Genomic DNA, 20,123 nt, shown 5'->3' with positions numbered 1-20,123 from the left:
AGTCACCTCAGTTGTGATAAATATATTTTCCAAGGACAGAGCACAGCCTGCCAAAATATTTCATAGTGCTAGGCTCCAAAACAGTGCTCAAAAATGTACAGGGATCACCTTGGAACACAGGGGTTTGGGTTTCATCTTGCTAAGTCTATCTCTCTGCTGGTCCTACAGAAGGAAGGAAAGGAGAAAGTGCATTTTTTCTGAAAGCAATTGTTCTGCCCCATTCCCTCCCTCTCATCCCCTTCAAACAGCCACACACACAGTTTCTCTACTCTGCCCTGCCCACCACCTTAAGAGACATGGGCAGATAAGCTCACTTGTTGCAGCCAAGGGGAGAAGATGAAATCTGAACACAAAACTGGGACCTTGCTCAGAGGTCAGTCTATATTAGACACAACAGAAAGGTTTTCATTCTGGGGATGATGATTAGTCTCCCTGCCACCTTATATATTTATTTAACTCTTACTAAAGCAATTAACAAATCTGGTTCAGTAAAAAAAAAAACCCACCTTAAAAATTACTGATCGTTCCCTCTTGTATCAAAGGCAGTAATTCCAAATCAAAAAGCAAATGTTAAAGGTACAGTTTAACCCTCAGTGCTTAAAATAGTTAATAAACTGCTAAACCAGGCTTCTAAGACATGAGCTCAGCCAGTCTCCTGTGTGCAATTGCATCTTCACATCAACCCCAATTTCAGGGTTGATGTGAATGAAGAAAGGAGGAATTAGATGGAATTTAAAATCCTGACCCACTGTTTGACTCAGAAAGTCCATCTAAAACACTTCCCAGCTAACAGCAAATGCAATTTCATTTTAACAGGAAGTTCTGAGCTAAAAAGCAGAAGCAGGATGCAAAGGCCTCATACAGCAGACAACAATTTAGTGCTGTGATTCTAAAAGCATCATTAAATAAAAGACTTTCTAGTGTTAATTCCAGCTAATTATATCAGCAAGCTACCCAGAGCAAAAAAACCCAAAAAAACTCATTTTAAGTTGGCTCTACAGTTGCAAGACATGACACAATATATCTGTAAAGGGAGACTGCTTATCATTTATGAAGAAACTATTTACTTATGCTAGTAGAAGTGGTCTGTATAAAATACGCCAAACACCTCCACCTGGTTCCTCGGTAGCTCCAGCTCTAGTGCAAAACAAAGACAGTTTGGCTTTCACTTAGCCAGGCTGATTGGTTGTTTTAATGAGAGCAAAATGAACAATATTATAAGCACAAAGGTTTTTCCACATTAGGACATGAGCAGAGCAAAAATAACCACTTGTTTTACACAAAAGCTCCCAGCGCAGCAACTGAAACAGCACCTATAAACAAGGGGGAATCAGCCCAGAGGTAGCTGCCATGAGCAGAGCTGAGCTTTGCCACTCTTCCTCCCACAATATCACTCTAATAACTATAGGGATTAGGGAGCCAGCTTTACAAATGGCATAAATTACTCTCTCCTCCTCTCTCTCAGTGTGGTCACACAACACTCCAGGCATCTTTTCCCTAATTTCCACAGCACAAGAATGCTGATTCTGCTGCTGCTGGGCCTTCATCTACTCATGATATATAAAGCCCCCAAAGGAGCAAAGGAAAACACAAAAAGACTACAAAACCTGTAATAATAGCCAAACCATCTGTAGCAACTTTTCTGCCCCTCATGAGTTCACCTGAAAAATCAGAGAAGAAACCGTAAAGATTGAGTGAAAATGGACACACACAGTCCTAAATAATTTTCTACACTGGGCAGTAATTCTGTCTATTGGCTATTTTTAGTCACAGTCCCATGCTCCACAACTGCAAGCAAAGACAGCATAGAGTGGAGTATATGCTCTCCACCAGTGCACTGGAAGAAAAATGACAGGAACATATCAAAAGTCCTACCTAGATGAGGTAATGAGATTGTAAGGAAGAATAGAAAAGTAACGTTTAGTGAAAATTAGCAATGTTTCTATGGGGGTTTTTAAGCTGCTTTTACACTTGCAAATGTATGTAATAAATAAAGGAAAACAATATTTAGTATTACCTTCTGGAGTAGGATAAGCAGCAGAGGTAACCATAATGTGTAGACTTTACATATTAGAGGAAACTTGAAACCCCATAATCTTCTACTCCATCTGTACTAACCTTAATCTTTGAGGAAGGTGAGGGAGATCATTCAGCCAGTCCCTGGTGCAGCCACACACAGAGCAGGAACTTAACAGCAACAGATGACAGACCTGGAATATTAGATAGCCCAGCTCTGAGAAACTGTTCCAGGATTTGCAGAAAAATGCAACGATCTGGGAAGCCTTACAGCAAGTCACTTATGCAAAAAACTCCACGGTATGCAATCTAGAGATAAGAGGGTCTGTGCCCTTCTGCCACTATGTGTATGTCTGCTCAGATTAGTGGCTTCTGGTAAACGAAATAAGGAAAGTTAGGAAGTCAATAGAAAGACAATATACTGCTTATTTACACTAAACATTTCCACATGATCTTCATTACTGCTCTCAAAAAATCAGGTGGGCAAGGTAATGAATGCCCTGTGATTAAACTCTGTTCCCACCTGGGCAGCCAGCTGAGCATTCATACACAGAGGGGCAGGGTTTTATGTTCTGCCTTCCTACACTAGACAGTTGCTAAATTTTACCTTATTTAAACTCCACACAATGGATGGAATAAAATATGATCTGTGTGCCACATGAAGGCAGCTCGAAAGTGCCCATCTGCTTTGCTCTCAGCAGTTAAATGGAGAATAAGTTCTAATGTGCTGGAAGTCAGAGTAAGAACTTATTTCATTAAGAGTTTGTAAGAAACGTCTTTGTTTCTAGGAAAAATAGCCTACAAGTTTTTCTATAGTATTTTTACTGAAACAATTTTAAGTTACACTGTAACCAACTAAACATTGAAATATATCCCGAAAAGGTAACTGGTATAAGTAGGAATGTAAAACAACAAACTGTTTTAAATTTTGAGTCTTAGATTCTATTCATCTGCATTTTTTTTGCAAAATAACATTTTGTTATAATGTTCTCATTCCAACAGAATACATTTTAAAACACATTTTGCTTTTAATTTCATATACTAACAAGATAAGTGATGTTATTTATTTTTGCAACTGTTTGAATAAGTAGCGTTAATCAAGTTCTATTCCAGTTATTTTTTCATATTAAGCTGGGTTTTTTTCTAAAGAGATGATCTATTTTTCCCTAACACAGACTATCAAAGGGATTGCCTGGCAGACTACAAAACTCCAATTCAGGCTTACTTAATTTGCACTTATTACATATAAAAGTGATCACTGAAGGAATGTTATTTTCAGGAAATAGCTGCATACAACCTCTTCAAGCTGCAGAGGTAGAATCCATCTGCTTTGTGCTGCTATTTCTTTAACTGAAGTCACAGAGCTGCACTGTGTATTAATCAGAACAGTAAACTTCAGAAGACATGTCCCAAATTCAGGAGAGACTGTAATTACAGTTCCTGTGAACATCCATTAGCTTTGCAGTCTCCACAGATGAGCATGCACAGAACTCTCCCCCCGCTCTTACGAATAATTACGACTGTTAGTTCACAGCAGAAATGAAAAAAGCATTTCATATTTTTGCTTAAGCCCATAAACATTAAATTGTTACAACTCACCCAACAATTCTTTATAACTAAGAAGTGGTTAAAGAGCCTGTTTTACTATTGTCAGCCTTTGGTCTGCCTTATCACATTTTCTCTTCTCTTTCTCTCCTAACTTTCTTACCTCAAAGCTACACTTGGTTCTGCAGTTTCCCACCTATATATGATAAAAAACCAAACTATAACATGAAATCCTATAGCGATTTTTCTTGAAGAAATAGCACCTCACAATGAGAAGCAAAACAACTTATTTTCCACAATTCTCTGTTAAATCTCTTTCTCATTACAAAGATGCTATGGCAGCTCAAGTTTTCAAGATACACTTACCACAGGAGATAAGATGGGATGCTGTTATCCCAGAAGAATGGTCCATGTGGTCCTACAAGCAGCCAGATACATCCTCTTTTCTGTCACAAGATACTTAGTTGTATACAGATACCCTCCCTTGACACCTGTTAAAACGATGTGTGTGATGATAATTGACAATAAAACTACTAGCTTCATATCAAAGGCCAGCTGCAACAGAATCAGCTGCTATTTCTTTTTCTCAGTGAATGCAATAAAAATTGTGCAGAAAAATGTGTTTATCTTAACCCTGTGTAAGTCTAACCCAAGAAAAAAAATCACCCAAAAATACAAGAGCAAAGGCCAGTTGAAAAAAGCTCTACTTGGCATCAGGTAGATCAAAGATACCTTTACATTCATAGGTCTTGAGATCTTATACAAATACAAGGAAATTTTTCTTGCAACAGAGCCAGATTATACAGCAAACCTTTTTTGGTTTTTTTAAAATGCATCTTAGAAAACTTAATGATAATATACTGTGTGCAAATAAACACACTTCCATGTCACTGCTTGCTTTAGTAGGTGTAAGCTGTTTTAATAGAAACACTAAATATTTCTCCCCAGTCATACCCTTGATTGTGTATGTCCAGTATCTTCAGCCTTGCCCTGCCAAGTACCTCATTTTAGGAATACTTTTTAAATTTAGGAATAAATAATGAAGTGTCACTTCAGCACTCCCTCCTACCTTCTGCCCCTCATGCAGTTTTCCCCACTTGTCATAAAAGAGATGCTCTGCAGGAACTCCTTTCATACCAACCTCTCTCTCCTGTGTCACTTCTCATAAATGTGTTAAGGTGCAAATTTCAAAAGAAAGCTGATTTCATCGTGGCTCATTGATATCTCAATTCTCTGTTAATACAGGACAACCTGACATTCCTAAATATTGAAAACTTAGGGAAATGCAAGACCAACCCGTCAGAAGCTGTTCTGCATTCATTCTGGAGCTCACGTGCCTTCTGATGCTCATTTGGTTTTTTCTTTTTCTTTTTTTTTGAACAGAGAATTTCATGAGAAAGAATAATGCCAATTTTGTTTCTTTTAGAATATTATTTCTAAAGCAACAAACATGTTTTGCCTTTAGAGACAACGGCAACATTCTTGGCCTCAAGCACCAATATACCATGGATGGCTCAAAATCCTATCTGGTACTTCTTATCTGGTATTTATTTTTCATGATACATCAAGGGTTAGTTTTATCTTCTTGAAACACAAAGGTGTTTGTGCTACCTCTAAGGATGGAAAAGACATTTCTTTCTAACATAGCTGTACTTGGAGACAAACAGGAATCATGAACTTCATAAAAAAATCATCACAGAATATAAAAAAAATTATAATTGTGATAAATTATGTATATCTACCTTTTCTAGAGAGGAAACAAGCTAAAATGAAATATCATTTTCTTCCCCACATCCCATTTGGGAAGCTACTTACTAGCTAATACAGAACTGGATGCCATTTCAGAACATAACCCCTTCCACTGCTGAGTATTTTTTCCTGGTTCAATAGTGCCACTGAATGTAGAAAAAACAGTGTAATAGAATTTAATTCTTGTGCTATTCTAGATACCATTGCCAGAGCGACTTTAAATTGCTTTCGAACGAACTAGAAAGTTCAAGTTAATTGAACACAAGGATTCATGTAGCAAATTATCTTACTACTAATGGTATGGAAGAAAGAAACCTGATTAGTAAGCCCAGCTGGATACTCGCAATGTGAGAAGTCGAGAGATGCCAGAACTAAATCAGAAAGGTGAAGATCAATAGTTCCTTAATCAATGGTGGATTACAGTGGGATTTATTCTGCTGAAAACAGCAGGGGCAGATAAATTCCCCGCTGAGATTAATTACTGGGAAGGGTGAATGTGAACAGAGGAGTGCAGTTATCTTTGTGACAACTGTAAGTGGCAAGAAGAGCACCAGTGGGAGTACAGAGCTCTTTGCCTGAGTCTCTGCTGGTGACCAATGACACCCTCATCAAATTCCCAGCACCTCTTCATTCCTTAGAAGAAATTGCCTTGAAGCCTGTGGATTTCAACAAATACAAATACTATAAACCAAGAAGCAGGGCCACAATTTTTTGGCTTTGTTTTTAAACTGATGGGTTTTTACAGCCGTTGGGTTCCTAAAAAAATCCATATTACAGAGACAAAAGCACCAGTGTGTGCAGCTGAAGAATGACAGCTTAATACACAAAGATGCTGATGACATTCACAGTGCCTGATTAAGTCAAGGGGTTGTCAGAGCTGCTGGGGCTCTGTCTACTGGGGACATGGAATCCATCATGTCCATGGAACCCATGATTACCATTAGAGCCTTTGTTGCTGAATGTTACAGTTCTCACAAACTGGCCACTAATGCATCATGCTCTAGGGCTAAATACTGCTCCTCAGACACCAAGCAGGCTAAGCAGAATAGGGAAATCACAGAGCATCTCTTGTAACAGAACTGATTTAGAAACAGGTAGTAAATTGAAATTACTGTGACTTTGAACTGCTTAAGAAATTTACTAACATGACAAAACAAACAGAGCCAACAGCTTAGCTTGTCAGTGCTTGATTTTCTACCAGCTTGAGGGAAAGTCTGCTAATTGGTCTCCCCTCCTGACATTTTATGTTCACTCACCTTACCAGAAGACAGCAAGATGTCCAGCAGACTTTAAATTTGCTGCATGTAGTATGATGGATTTATTGTTTTCTTACTATGGTTATTACCAGCAGCTCTTTGAGAGGTCTCCATCTTACACTCTGATCAGATGGCATCAAATTTCCCATTTTATTTCTTGTAGAAAACATTTCAGAAAATATTTTCAACTCTGACTCCATCCACCTATGTTGGTTTGTTTTCAATGACTCGGAATTCAGGTGCTTTATGAGAAATTTCTGTGGTTTTTTACTCTGAATTTTATCAGATACCAACAATCATGTCTGTGTGGCAAATCAAAAAAAGATTCTTTATTGGGAAAAAAAAGCAAGTTTAATACAGATATGATATAAATTACAAAAAATGTTCTAAAAATCACCTCTCCAGGATACTCAGATTAATTGAAAGTGGAGCCTCAGTGAAGCAAATAAAGTCTTTCTCAGATCATCTCTTGTTTTAAAGCAGGTCATAGAAATAGTCCAGGCCTTGTCCCAGCTCCCAGATGGATATTCCAGTGCCCAGTTCTTTTGCAAGCTCCAAGCGCAACTGGATGGACTAAGAGAAAGACACATAAAGCCATCACATTTCAGTCAGAGATACCAGACACTCCAAACTGCCATCTCTTCATGACATTATCAGACCTTTTAAAAACATCTACCCTTGAACCAGCTACTGAAAAACTCCTTCTGTACTTGAAATACTCTCTGGTTAGCAAGCAGTAATTCAGTCAAAGACCGTTAATCGTACCTGTTAATTCAATGACCTAATAAAAGATTACCAGCTAAATTGACAAAATGCCACAGAAATAAATCAGATTTATGAACTATGCAAAGAACTATTCTAATTTAGGCTATCATTTCACAATGTACAGAAATTCTAACTCTTCCCAGAAATGTCTCACAGGTAAAATAAAACTTTATCACTGAAGACAACCATAATAATTTGTCAAATACCATGAAGATCTCTTGCCTACCCTTGCCTTTTCCCAGGACACAGTCACAATTTATATTACAAAAATTCTATTTTAAAGAGATTCTTGGAGATAATAATTAAAAGTATTTCTATTTGAGCTCCAGCCATTGATTTAGAAGAGTTAGTTTAGCCATTGGTTTACAAGGGAAGCAATGCCACAGTCCGTGTTCTGCACCTTTCTTTTTCAGTTCAAACAACAAAAATAATTATTTTTTAATCTTTTTCTCTCAGGTTTTCTTACTTTGAACTGCAGCACTGCAATGTTTAAACTACTCACACTAGGGATGTGTTTAAAAAATCATTTCCATGGGAAACAGAAAAAAGTATCACAGCATCATTAACAGATCCACTGGGCCAGCCATTCATGACTGCTTTTAACTGATCATGAACAAACTAATTTTGAGCAACCTGTCAGTGATTATAACGTTAAAAAGGGAAAGAAATGCATTTTTCATGAGGTAATAACATTCAGTGTTTCCCAACCATCTTGGCCAGCATACAAATCTCAAAATACTTCATTACAAGCTTTTTGAAAATGGAAAGAATACCCATTTCCATGCATTCACCAATCAGCACAGTTGAGTGGTGGTCTGTTAGAGAAGAAATAATGAAAGAAATGTACAGGAATGAGTGTTCTTAACCTAGTTAGTACTAACAATGGCAGGGTGAAATCCTTCCATGAGGCCAAAGAAAACACAGCATAACAGCACAAGCTATCTTTTCTCTGATAGGTTCCTAAGGAAACTTTCTAACACTCTCAGACACAGCACTAGCAAGGACATAGTTAGATGTGGTAGTTAATATCCCAGATGTGATAGTACTTCCATCAATATTAGATTAATGAGGAGAAATATCCTTTTACTCATGGTGCTTAAGATAACAATCTTGTCCAGGAAAACAGAGCCCTAGAACATTTCATACTAGTTTAACCATTAAAAAAAGTCTCAATTCTCTGTAAATATGACGTAGTTTCACTACAGAAGCAATTGTTTTCCAGTAATAAAAGCCCGCAGAGGTCTAACATGCTGACTTCAGTTTAATATGAGAAAATCTAAAGATAGCTTCCTAGGAACTCGGGCTGTAATTAACCACTTTGTCCTGTATTTTGCTCTACTGCAGACTATTGTGTAGAAGTTTTCAAAACACTAAAATAGGTTCCACAGAAACAGAACTGAAGAAAACAGGGTGGCGCAGGCTGACAGGGAGAATCAGGACCCTATTACAAAGGAAGGCAAAAGTTCTTCAAGCTTTCAGCCACCATGATGAGAAGGAAAATGTCTTCAGTAACTTGTTTGAGAATCTGCTAACAACATGTCTGATAGTACATAACCTGTGCACTTGAACAGATCTTCTCACAGCACTGGTTTGTCCTGGTGTGTCTTACCTCCAGACACGCTTTATCTTCAGAGTTCCCAAAACTCCATTATGCATCAGAGAAAAAACCAACCTTCTTGCACAGGCAGCTGAAGCTTTGAATCATAACAATTTACATAACATTTACATGAGGGTAAACTTCTTTCACAAAAGCCTAAATTCAGTTCAACGTTTTCTGAAATGCCTCAATAATGAAACAGATCAAGTAAACATCTCTGTCCTCTTACAGCCCTCTGACCTGACAAAGTGGCACCTACCTTCAGTGTTGGGTAGAAGACTGCATGTTTTCCTCCCTTATTTCTGCAAAACAAAAAAACTAAATAGTCACAATAGCTTTGATAGATAATAGGATTTTAAACTAAGGTTAGAATTCAAACCCAGTTTTATTCTTTTCCACTAAAAGGAAACAACCTCAGTGCTGAAGAAAACTGCCAACTTTATTCTGAACTATTGGTAATAAAATTAAGGTATGCTAGTATGTTCAGAACATGAGCATTAATACATACATATCAAAGACAGAGACTACTTCCCATTTAGTAGCTCATATCTGAGATTTCTTACCCAGCGTTCATTTCACTGAAATCAGACACTTTTGCTATCAACTACCATTCATTCCATATTTGCACTCTGGCTACTCTGTCTCTTGGGGGCAGAGTACAGCCAAAATCTTCTCTACTTCTCTTCCTTTTCTACTGCAGATAAGAACTTCTACTCCCTCCCCTGTCCTAATGTAGATGCAAAAAAACCCCACAGCACATAAATCCAAAAAACTTTTAAGAGAAGGTGCACAACATATCTAAAAGTCAAGTATGCAACTGTGTCACTGTCCTGCAGGTACTGGTTATGGGAACATTTGTCAGAAAGCCCCAAACTTCTTTGTGTGTAATACCTCATCCAAGAACTGGTTACAACAAAATACAATACAAGCAGTCAGACAAGATTTTTATTTAGCCCATACTGGCTAATTATGCCATACTGGTGGCCTTTAAGGAGGACAAGTCTTAAAGCAGGTGAAAGAGGATTTTGACACTTTCTCCCATGATATCTTCACAGACAAGCTCAGGAAGTGTGGGCTGGACAAGCAGATGGTGAGGTGGATTGAGAACTGGGTGAGGGGCAGACACCAGGGGGACATAATCAGTAGCACAGGGTCTAGTTGGAGACCCGTCACTAGCTGGGCACGGACACAGGTTGCCCAGACAGGTTGTGGAGTCTCCTTCACTGGAGATATTCCAGAGCCACCTGGGTACAATCCTGAGTAACATATTCTACAGCTTGAGTAGGGAGGTGGAACAAGATGATCTCCAGTGGTCCCTTCCAACTTTAACCTTTCTGAGATTTCTGTGATACTGTGAAAAGGCTGACAGTGAAAACAGAAGATCCAAGAAGAGATCTCACAACAGAGATGGTTTGATGCCATAGCACAGTAAACACTGAGATATTTTGTTGCAACTGGATGACAAAACTGTCAGATAGTAACAGACAGTTGTGCCTGCTAAATGCACATCTGAAAAAGATGAAGACATTTGGTTTTCTGATGCAAACTGTGAAAGATTTTCTCCAATTCCCTGAATTACTATCTTTCAGGCTAAATTAAATGCTAGCAGTATAAAATATACAGACAGGCCAAGCTGTACTGGGCACAAATACCAAGGTTGCATTTTAAACCCCTAGTAACGAGAAGGACGAGTTACGAGTGGTCTCACAGCACCACTTTAGCACTTAGGCCAGGAGAAAATGTAAAGTGCATGGACAGACCAAGAAGGAATTGCTTCTAAAATCTCACAACTTACATAAATGAATACTTGCCTGTGCACTGGGACAAGCACTCAGATTTCTGCAACTATTTGTAACAGACAGTCTGCCTGCTACATGAAATCATTAGCAGTCCTTTGCTTAAAGATTCATGATTTCATTTCTCAGCCACTGTAGACATGCAGGATTTCCAGGTGAGAGGCTTTCACCAGGGAAGCATACATATTTCAGGCCTGGCTGCCATCCCTGTCCAACATAATCGAACCTTTGCAAAACAAAGTGGTAACTGAAAAAGAGATCCTTAAATAACCCTCCCCTGGAACCAGCTGAACCCCACAGCTGACTGCCAAGCACAGCACAAGTGAAGTTTAGAGTTATTTTCAGACACACTGTGCTTCGTGCATCAAAAATTCCTCCAGGAAGCCCACACACAAGAACCTCCAAAGGCTGGCTTCAAAGAAAAAAAGAGGGAGTACTACTGGCAAGCTATCCCTTTCCCACACGTTCATTTTGCCATATAAGAAATGTGATTCAGACATGAATCCCAGAAGCATGCCATTCAAACAGAGCCCTCAGAGTTACTCTTTTGAGAGCAAGTTTTCATCGAGTGCTCATTGTGTCTCCAACTGGATTTTACATTAAAGATCAGTAAAACAGAGCTTCTGGTTTATTCCTCTTTAGTTAACACAAAAAACTGTAATTGTTTGGTACAAAGTAATTTTGCAACAGGATACCAAATAATTAAATAAGAGGCATACAGATCCCAGTCCTTTCATAAAAACACAGAAAAGAAATTAAAACACTGTTGAACAACAGTTTTTTTTTTCTGGTAGGAAAAAAAGTCAGAAGAAAATTACAGCTGAGAAAAACCTTAAAAATAAACTAAAAATACAAAGGTAGACGATTTGTAGGTTTAGTTTTGGATTTTGCTTTTTGTTTTTTTTTTAATATTTAAAAATCTTTTAGACAGGAATGTTATGGAAATAATGAAGTAGTTTTGATTGTTTCTATTAAAAGCTTCTAAATTGTGTTCTACTCTCCCTTTCAGTTGTGTGTCTTCACATTCACAATGCATTGAGTAATATACAAGACATAGCTTTGCAGAAGTAGTAGGATTTGTTTGTATCATTTTAGTGTATTTTGGTATATTTGCATAAAAATAGCAAATTACCAGAGGATTAATGAGATGTTGCTGGGTTTATTTATTTAAATCTATTTTAAATAGATTCTTCCTAGATCAGGAATCCTCTCATCATTTCATGATGAAAAAAGGAGGACAAAGAACATTATTACCCTTAATGCTCTCAGTCCATTCAAAAACTTTATCTGGAAGTCACTTGGTTTTATTTCTATTACATTTCTCTACCCATTCCATCTAGTGGAAGTTTATTGCCTAAACAATCTTAGCAGGAGGACTTGTGAAACCAGGCTCTTGTGCCACAGATTTTTCTCAGAACTATTTTTGGCTGAATTATTGGTAATCACCCGACAGCTCACAGTACTCCTTTCAGAGCCTCTGATTAACTGACATGCAACAGATAACTTTGATGGATAATTTCTAAAGATATGGCTCATCAGACTTCTCTTCTAAAAAGATTGTTCTAGTTTATGAATCCTTCTCTGATTTTCTCCTCTCATCCAAAGCACTCTTTTATGCTGCACTTCAGCATTGACACAGATTACAACCAGCAGAATTTCCATTTGCTGAATTCAGTTGCATACCACAGTCACTGGCTCATGCCCAAAAATATTTGCAGAATGGTAAATTAATAAATGTAACTCACTTTTTGTATTCAAAGTAGTGTTCAGCAATTTGTTCATCCCAGAGAATTTTTGGCTTGTGTTCCTTCAAGGTTTCAATGTACCTACAAATTAAAAACATAGATATAGAATTAACTTTTCTAAGAAGCAGTTACGAAATTACATTGCAGAAATTTCTGAAAAAGAAGTTTTACCATGTTTAGATGTTGAATGCTGTATCAAAAATATCTTCTTGTTGATAACTAATTTCCTATACCACTTTACAATTTCATGTTCACATTTTTAGGCTATTTTTTTTCTAAAGCATTGCATATAAGTATCTAAAGGGAAAGTGTCAGGAGGTGGTGCCAAGCAACCAATGGGCAGAAACTGATGGACAGGAAGTTCCCTCTGATTATGAGGAAAAATGTTACTGTGTTGGTGACCAAGCACTAGAACAGACTGCCCTGAGAGGGTGTGGAGTCTCATTCCCTGGAGATATTCAAAAGGTGTCGGAGCACAGTCCTCAGTAACGTGGTCCAGGGAACCCCAATTGAGCAGGGAGCTTGAACCAGATGGCCTCCAGTGGCCCCTTATTCATTCTGTGATTGTGATTCTGTGAATTAATTAATGTTCATCAATTGAAAAATCTTCAAGGACACATGAAGGCACTATTTTATTATTTCTACAGTCTGAAACCCATATGCCAAAGCACAGGAACTGACATCACTAGGCTGTACATAGCGGTGTCCTCCACTACATGGCTTATGGCATCAGGAAAGTTCTTCTATAAAAGGGGCTTAGCTAATCTTCTAAAACTGAAATTGTCAAGAAAAAGTCACTGCTAATTCATTCTGCATATGAATTTTCTCCATCACCAGCTTCTTGGCATTATTTTCTCACACGGACATTTTGAACATGGAATGACCTATTTCACCTGACACAGTGAGGACAGATTACTACTTGTACCCAAAACACTGCAAGGGGAACTGGAGTGGAAGAGCTGGTATGCTGTAAATTTATGTTCTTGGCTATCTCATAGTATCATCTTGGTGCAGAGACAGTGTCTGCATTTCTGATGGCAAAACAGAAACAAAGCTGCAGGCTGCCACATGTCAGAGGACCAGAAGATGGCAAGCTACTGCCAGTGATAGAGGCCACATGGGTGTCACACAGAAAAGAGAAGTCTCACTCCCCTGTCTCTTCTGCATCTTTTAACCTGCATCTTTGGCCATCTCTTTTTAAAGAGTCTATCAAAGCCATCTCTCCCACAATTGGTCTCTTTCTTGCAATAATTTCTCTGCTCATGACAGGATTTGGATGGAGAAATTTCCTTCAAATCATCTTATTTTTTATTAAGAAATTTCAATCAGCCACTATCCTGACTGCATCAGTGCTGAAATTCCACCTCACTATTATACATCAAGAAACAGAGAAAAAGTTTGCATTTCTCAGTTTGGAAAAGATGTGTTCTCTCATTTGGTATTATTCTAAATGCAACTAAAACATCCAGCATTGCCAGGACCATCTTCTCTCTTTTGCTGTGGCTTGCTTATTCATATATTGGTGAATTGTTTCCTACTGCTAGCGAGTTTAGAAAAGATTTTCTTTTGTATTTATGTCAAATGAACCCATGCCAGGCATGGATTTATCTCCATAAGCAAACACACAGGAACATGTGAGCACATGGAAACATGAAGAGCTATTGCACTCTCCCTCACACACACATGCCCTGGAATAATGAACCTTTTCAAAGAGTGGAAGTAAGACCTTGGAACCTGCCCATCCCTTTTTAAGACATACAAAATTTTATGTTGCCCCACTGGAAACATATGCAAAGAGACCTAGTTTTGTATATTTAAAATTTAAGGACAGATTTTAACAAATTGTCGCATTCCAGAATGACAACTTCAGTAATGACAGGAGACTACACTTATATAGAATATGGTACTAAGATGTTCCAGACCAGAAAACAAGAATTATTGGCCAAGACATCCTGGCACACAGCTTTGTTCCTGAATGTATGACTTTAGATGGGAAATCCTAATTGTGCCTGCTAAAATTCCCAACACAATTAAAGATCGTTCAAAATACTTATGAAGAAGCTTTAAAATTAGAAATGCAGGTGGAACCAGTTATTATATCTTGTTCTATAAAAGGTATATTATTATTTTAAAACTGTTCAGGTATACACCACATCAATGAGTACCCATCCTGACCAGGCACCGAGAATTTATTTCCCTTTCTACTGTCTCTAGGCATTTATCCCCACAGTACATAAGAGCAAAAATGAACAAGTTTGTCTTGAAATCACATCTATGGTGATGAGATTAGCTCCAAGCTTGAGTTGGGGAAAAAAGAAGTATTAGCCCCTGGATTGTCACTGCTATCCATTAATATTAGGGGGCCTACTTGAAACACATGAACTTGGTTTTTACATTTCTCTATTAAGGCCAACAGAAAGTCCAAGCACAATGTTCAAAACAATAAGCTCTCATTTACTTCAGTTGCAACTGCACACACAATGCTTCTGAAAGTCAAGCTTTATATTTCTCAACCAGACACAAAGCTGCTGTGAAGAGTTGGGAAGAGGTGCAGCAGCAAACCACAACTGTTTCCCATGGGCTTTCTATTGCTCTAACTTGGGAATAACCCATTCCCTTCTTGTAGTCATTTTCCCTTTCCTTGATTCCTTTCCTTTCAGTAAAGCATTTGGGATCTTTGCAGTCAAGAACTCTGAGATATGCCATATTATCCTGTTATCTCTGTAGTATCCTACCCTGTGCAACATAAGCAGAAAGGTTCCTGTCTAAAACTGCAGCACCTCTATCACAACACACTTGCTTGACTCAAACTAGTGCTTACCAGGCACTTCTAACATATCTCCTAGCTGAGGCAGTACTTGACTCAACAAATATTTGACATGTATTGGTTTAAATAAATAAATAGAATGGAAAAGCAAAATTTGCCACCACACTGAATAAGATGTTCATATGTCTGGGGCAGCAGAGCTCTAGATAAATTTTTGGGTTCTTAAAGAGGAAGAGAAAGGGGCAAGAAGCTCACCACAGCTAACTTTCCTTTTTTCCACCCCTTGCCTCACTCTACTCCTTTGAAATCATATTTATTGCTACTTTTTCCTCCTCTCTTTCTAATTTATCCCTCTTTCTACTGCCTCTGTCCCAGTTCACTTCTGCTTTTATACTGCTATCCGGACTAATTTATTTGCCTCCTCATCCATCAGCTCCTAACTTACTACCTTTCTTCTTTTACCAAGCTGCCTCAGCAGTTAAGAGAATGAAAAACACTGAAAACTCAGCTTCATTACCTTGGACTACATATTTCCTGGGATGTTTGTGACCATTTGCAGAGCAAGTCATGCTGTTTCCGTGGTCCTAGCCTGAAAAAGGGTCAGCACAGATGAAGTATCTGGATTATTGATGCCAGCCTCTACTGAAGCACCAATGCAACATATATAAATGATAGATCTGCATGGATCATCAGGAATAGTAAAAAAAGGCAGATATCACCTGCATGTCCACCTTGCAAATACATGTTCTGACACAGACAAGTGCCATTCTGGCTTGCTTAAATTGCCACGCCTTTGTCACAATGGGCACATCCTGGTATTCAGAAAATAACTGTTATTTGTGTGACAGATACTCCTGGTTACAAACACTCTGGGCTAAAACAACCACTCCCTTCTGCAAAGTAAATGAGAAGTCAAAACATACATATTAGGGAGTTGCTGTAAAGTCAGTCCTGCCAAAGATGTGTATCTATGAACAACCCTAATGTGGCTACACCTACACACTATTGCACTTTACTGCACATTCAACGAATAAATAAAGGATCCAGATGAAAGGTTCTCAGGATTTATGCCTGGTGTTCCTTTACTAAGATGCTTTTCTTCCAAAACATGAAAAATGGCATGGCCCTGGAATACGTTAAGTTAAAACCCACAATATTTAGTCCCCCTGAAGAAGGTATTTATCTTCATGGATAATGCTTTTTTCACTGAGAATATAAAGAAACCAGTCTCTAGTATATCTTTTGCAACAAAAATTTACATTCTAGGAAAAGAGATAGCTTCATATATAATTCTTAGGCTAGGATTTATTTATGAAGTTAAACTTTTTAATCTTCAGGTGTTTTGCTTTACTAGTCCTGAATCATTCTTCAACCAAAAAACTTTAGTGGAAAGAAAACCACTACTGAGCATACATTGCATTTTAATACTCTTTTCTAACACTTTATATTTTCTTCCTAGTTCTCACATGAACAAAACTCTGATTAGAAGCAACAGGTCTCTATTCAGAACGAAGGATCATTTTCTCCTGCTACAGAAAATTGAGTTTATCTTCTGCTATAACAACTTTGAGTGATTCACTCAAAGAATAAAAATACTACTCAGCTTGAAAATCTATACCACACGTTTTCTTTTCAGTTTTGTTCCATTACAATAGGCTTAGTCATTAAAATGTGAACCTACCAGGAATTGTATCTTGATACCTAACTATCAACAGTGCCTATGCACAGCAAAAATGTTTTAGTCTCAACTGGAGAGGGGCCATCTTCCCCCTTTATAGGGAGCTGTATCTCTTAATAAAAGTAAGAGAAGTCACATAAAAGGCTGTATTCTAAAGCTCAAGAGTTCAAATTTCTGATGCAAAACAATTTTACAGAAATAGTTCCAAAACAGTTTTCACAGGAGTACTCCTAAGAACATTCCCTATCTCAGTACATATCTTCCAAAAAAGTACCAGTCAGTTTCCCCACTGCTCTGTGTACATCAGGACACTCTGTGAAAGGGCAGATACCCATCTTCAAAACAAGATTTTTCAGAAAGGTTGGATATATAACCTGCAAGTTCAACTCCCTTTTATTTAGTGTTTAATTTTAGCTACCTCGACACTTTCCATTTTAGGTTTTTCATAAATGACTTCCTTTTAGGCGAGACAAAATGTCAAGAAACAATACAATCTGGAGACATTTTTATAAAAAGGTTTTAAAAGTGGGAAGTTTTTGGCCTTCTCTGCTTCTTAGAAGATCATTTCTAAAGAACAAATGCAAAAATTCTGAATATCCTACAAGCTGCTGAATGATTCAATCATGAAACTAACAGTTTTGATAAAACGTACCTTCAAAGGTAATAGATAAAAAACACAAAAGGAAGAAAATTTGAAAAAGAAAAAAGATTTTATATAAATTTTGAGTTTTCATTCACTCAGTCCCTAAAATTGCAGCTTGCAAAAGGTAGAGATGCCCTGCAATTTAACAATCTTTAGATATTATCCTTTAAAATAGTTTTGAAAGCATGCATAAATTTATGAAAAACCTAGCAGAGTCAATAACAGCATAATGTTATATATATGTGTGTGTATGTATATATATACAGCATTACACAGTGCAATAAAAAAGGACAGCAATAGACTAAACAATTAAGCTTTCACCACACTGGTTCCATCAGGATCACTTAAGCACCTTTTTAGTCATCTCTCCATCCAATACTCAATAATACCACATCTACAATTTAGAAGCTTCCAACTCTAAAAGGTGGTAATGTTACATACCACTGTATCCCATGCTTGCACATTAAAGAATTCAGATTTTATTAAAACAAATCCCACAAGTTCTTTCAAAAGCAAATAGGCTATCCAGGAAAAAGACAGCTACTATGTATTTTCTAGCGAATCAAAAGAATGCACTAACATTGAAATAATTTTTACTCTGAAGATTTATGCATCTGAGAGGAGTGGAGAGCACACTATAGCCTGTCTACAGGGTATGTTATTCAAAAATAATTCTGTTAAAATCTTTAGATTATTTAATGCAAAAGAACTTAAAAACACAGAGTTTGAAGAGAGAAATCAATCTGTTAGCTGTTAAAATATCCAAGTAGCAGCCTAGAAATGAAAAATCTATAAGCAAGCATCATCTTTCTCTAGTAATCTCTCTGTTGCTGCCTGCACCTTGCTCTGTCAGTTTTAAAAGGCAGTAAGAATATTTTTAGTATTTTAATAGTAAGAGGTTTCCAACAGAGTCGTTTGTCTGGTTTATTGCTTTCAGTAAGTTTTATAAAATCATTCTCACCGCTTTCTTCACAACACTTCATCACTGACTTGACAGATTGCACTTTCCAGCACTTCCACGCCAACCTCACGCAAACTCACTGACCTTGTACCTTCTGCCATGATGCACCAGCCCAGTGAAAATAAGCAGAACCTCAGTGACATTTCTACCATTACTCTGGGCTCTTCAAAAGAGCACCTTGTTCAGCATTCCTAAAGTAATTTGGGAACAGTAATACTTTGCTGGACACAACTGCAGAGAGGCAGAAAATTATTCCTAATTTACAGATCTCAGGAGACACAGTAGACAATGTCAAGCTTTTCAGAAGCATTCTTGTCTCAAGAAACAATGAGCATCAAAACCTTCTGGTGCTTTACTGTGGCTACAGAAGAAAATGTAAACATTACCTATTTCTTTGTATAGAGATTTACATGTTAATAGTGCCCCTTATTACAATTCAGCTTCACAGAGGTTTTATAGAGAGACCCACCTGAGAGTTTACACAGTGGTACACTGGCAAATTATCCAAGGGAATGTCAAGTACAGCTGAAAGCAATACAGTGCATGCTGTATTTCGCAATATAACCAAAATGGTGGTTCTTTACTAAAAAAACCCTCCCGAAGTTACAGTTAGATATTGATCTATGAATAGAACTAATCACACACAAGGCAGAAAGCTGTGAACATTTATTTATATATTGAAGATTTTTACTCAAACTGACAGATACGAACATATGCGCATATGAAAATCTCCTCAAAGAAAACAAGACCTTAATTTCAAAGTCAAAAACTATGCAATGAAGACATAACTAGATTGAGGCAGAAGGCTTGTATATCTGTTTGTGTACCTTCAGTAACACATTGCTGTTCAGCAGAATGACTGTTTCTAAGGGAGAACTGAAAATATGTATTGTTGAGAAGCCAGTATGTGATTCTTTCCTCAGTCAGGGTTGAACCACTACACTGACATTACTGCAGCTTAATGCCCATCCTTCATGGAAGAAACACAGGTCCTAATAAATTCCTATAAGGCAATGTATCATCAAGAAACAGTAAAAGTGTTAGTGCTTCCTAGACCATACATAAAAGCTTACATTCTGCTCCAGCTCAGCCAATAATCTGGCTTAGTACAGAATCTGAGACAAGACAGAGTGTCTCTGCTTAAAAATACTTCTCAACATGATGAAAACTAATGTTTGTTTATCCCTACAGGCTTGTTTAAAGAACCAGCAGGTTCACGCTAAAAATAAAATCTCTTAAGATAAAACTGCTAGTTTAAGGGTCCATTTCCTGAAATGTTTAAGTAACACTCAATTGAGGTTGAAGGATTTTCAAATTCATTAATCCAAGTACAATACCATGCTCCATTCTTCTAAGAACTGACATAATAAGCACTACATCTGAAAAAATGAGGCTATTTATCTTTGGATGTGAGGCTGAACAAAGTTCAGATCCACTAATATATCTGCTGCTCAGCTTCAGCTGTAAATAACAAAATCTAAAACTATGCTACTTCTGTTATGTGTCAGATTGGGTTTGTTGGGGTTTCTTTTACTCACATCATAAAAACTTTACAGACTTTCCTCTTGCTCAAAGTATACAAATCAGCTCTATTCACACAGTGCT

General features: G+C 37.5%; 1 protein-coding gene across 6 annotated transcripts in view; it reads right to left on the bottom strand.

The window, feature by feature from the left end:
- Window positions 1-6,809: 6,809 nt before the first annotated feature.
- The window catches only part of CHID1 (chitinase domain containing 1), a 104,510-nt gene continuing 91,196 nt past the window's right edge, over window positions 6,810-20,123 (bottom strand). For 5 of the 6 annotated variants that reach the window (XM_042038545.1, XM_042038543.1, XM_042038547.1 and 2 more), the window contains 3 exons: window positions 12,470-12,550; window positions 9,188-9,230; window positions 6,810-7,139 (listed from right to left, as the gene is read on the bottom strand). In XM_042038545.1, the coding sequence (XP_041894479.1) occupies window positions 7,041-7,139; window positions 9,188-9,230; window positions 12,470-12,550 (223 nt within the window). In that variant the 3' untranslated portion in view covers window positions 6,810-7,040. Of the gene's footprint in view, window positions 7,140-9,187; window positions 9,231-12,465; window positions 12,551-20,123 lie in introns of all 6 variants that reach the window. The other variant, XM_042038548.1, reaches the window with a different exon arrangement.

Source organism: Corvus kubaryi, unplaced genomic scaffold (genome assembly GCF_017639235.1).
Source record: "Corvus kubaryi isolate FWS band 111438036 unplaced genomic scaffold, C.kubaryi_AGA036_p1.0 37392, whole genome shotgun sequence".
In the NCBI taxonomy this organism is placed as follows: domain Eukaryota; kingdom Metazoa; phylum Chordata; class Aves; order Passeriformes; family Corvidae; genus Corvus; species Corvus kubaryi.
The sequence above is the reverse complement of the archived record's forward strand: the minus strand, read 5'-3'. Positions and strand labels throughout refer to the sequence as shown.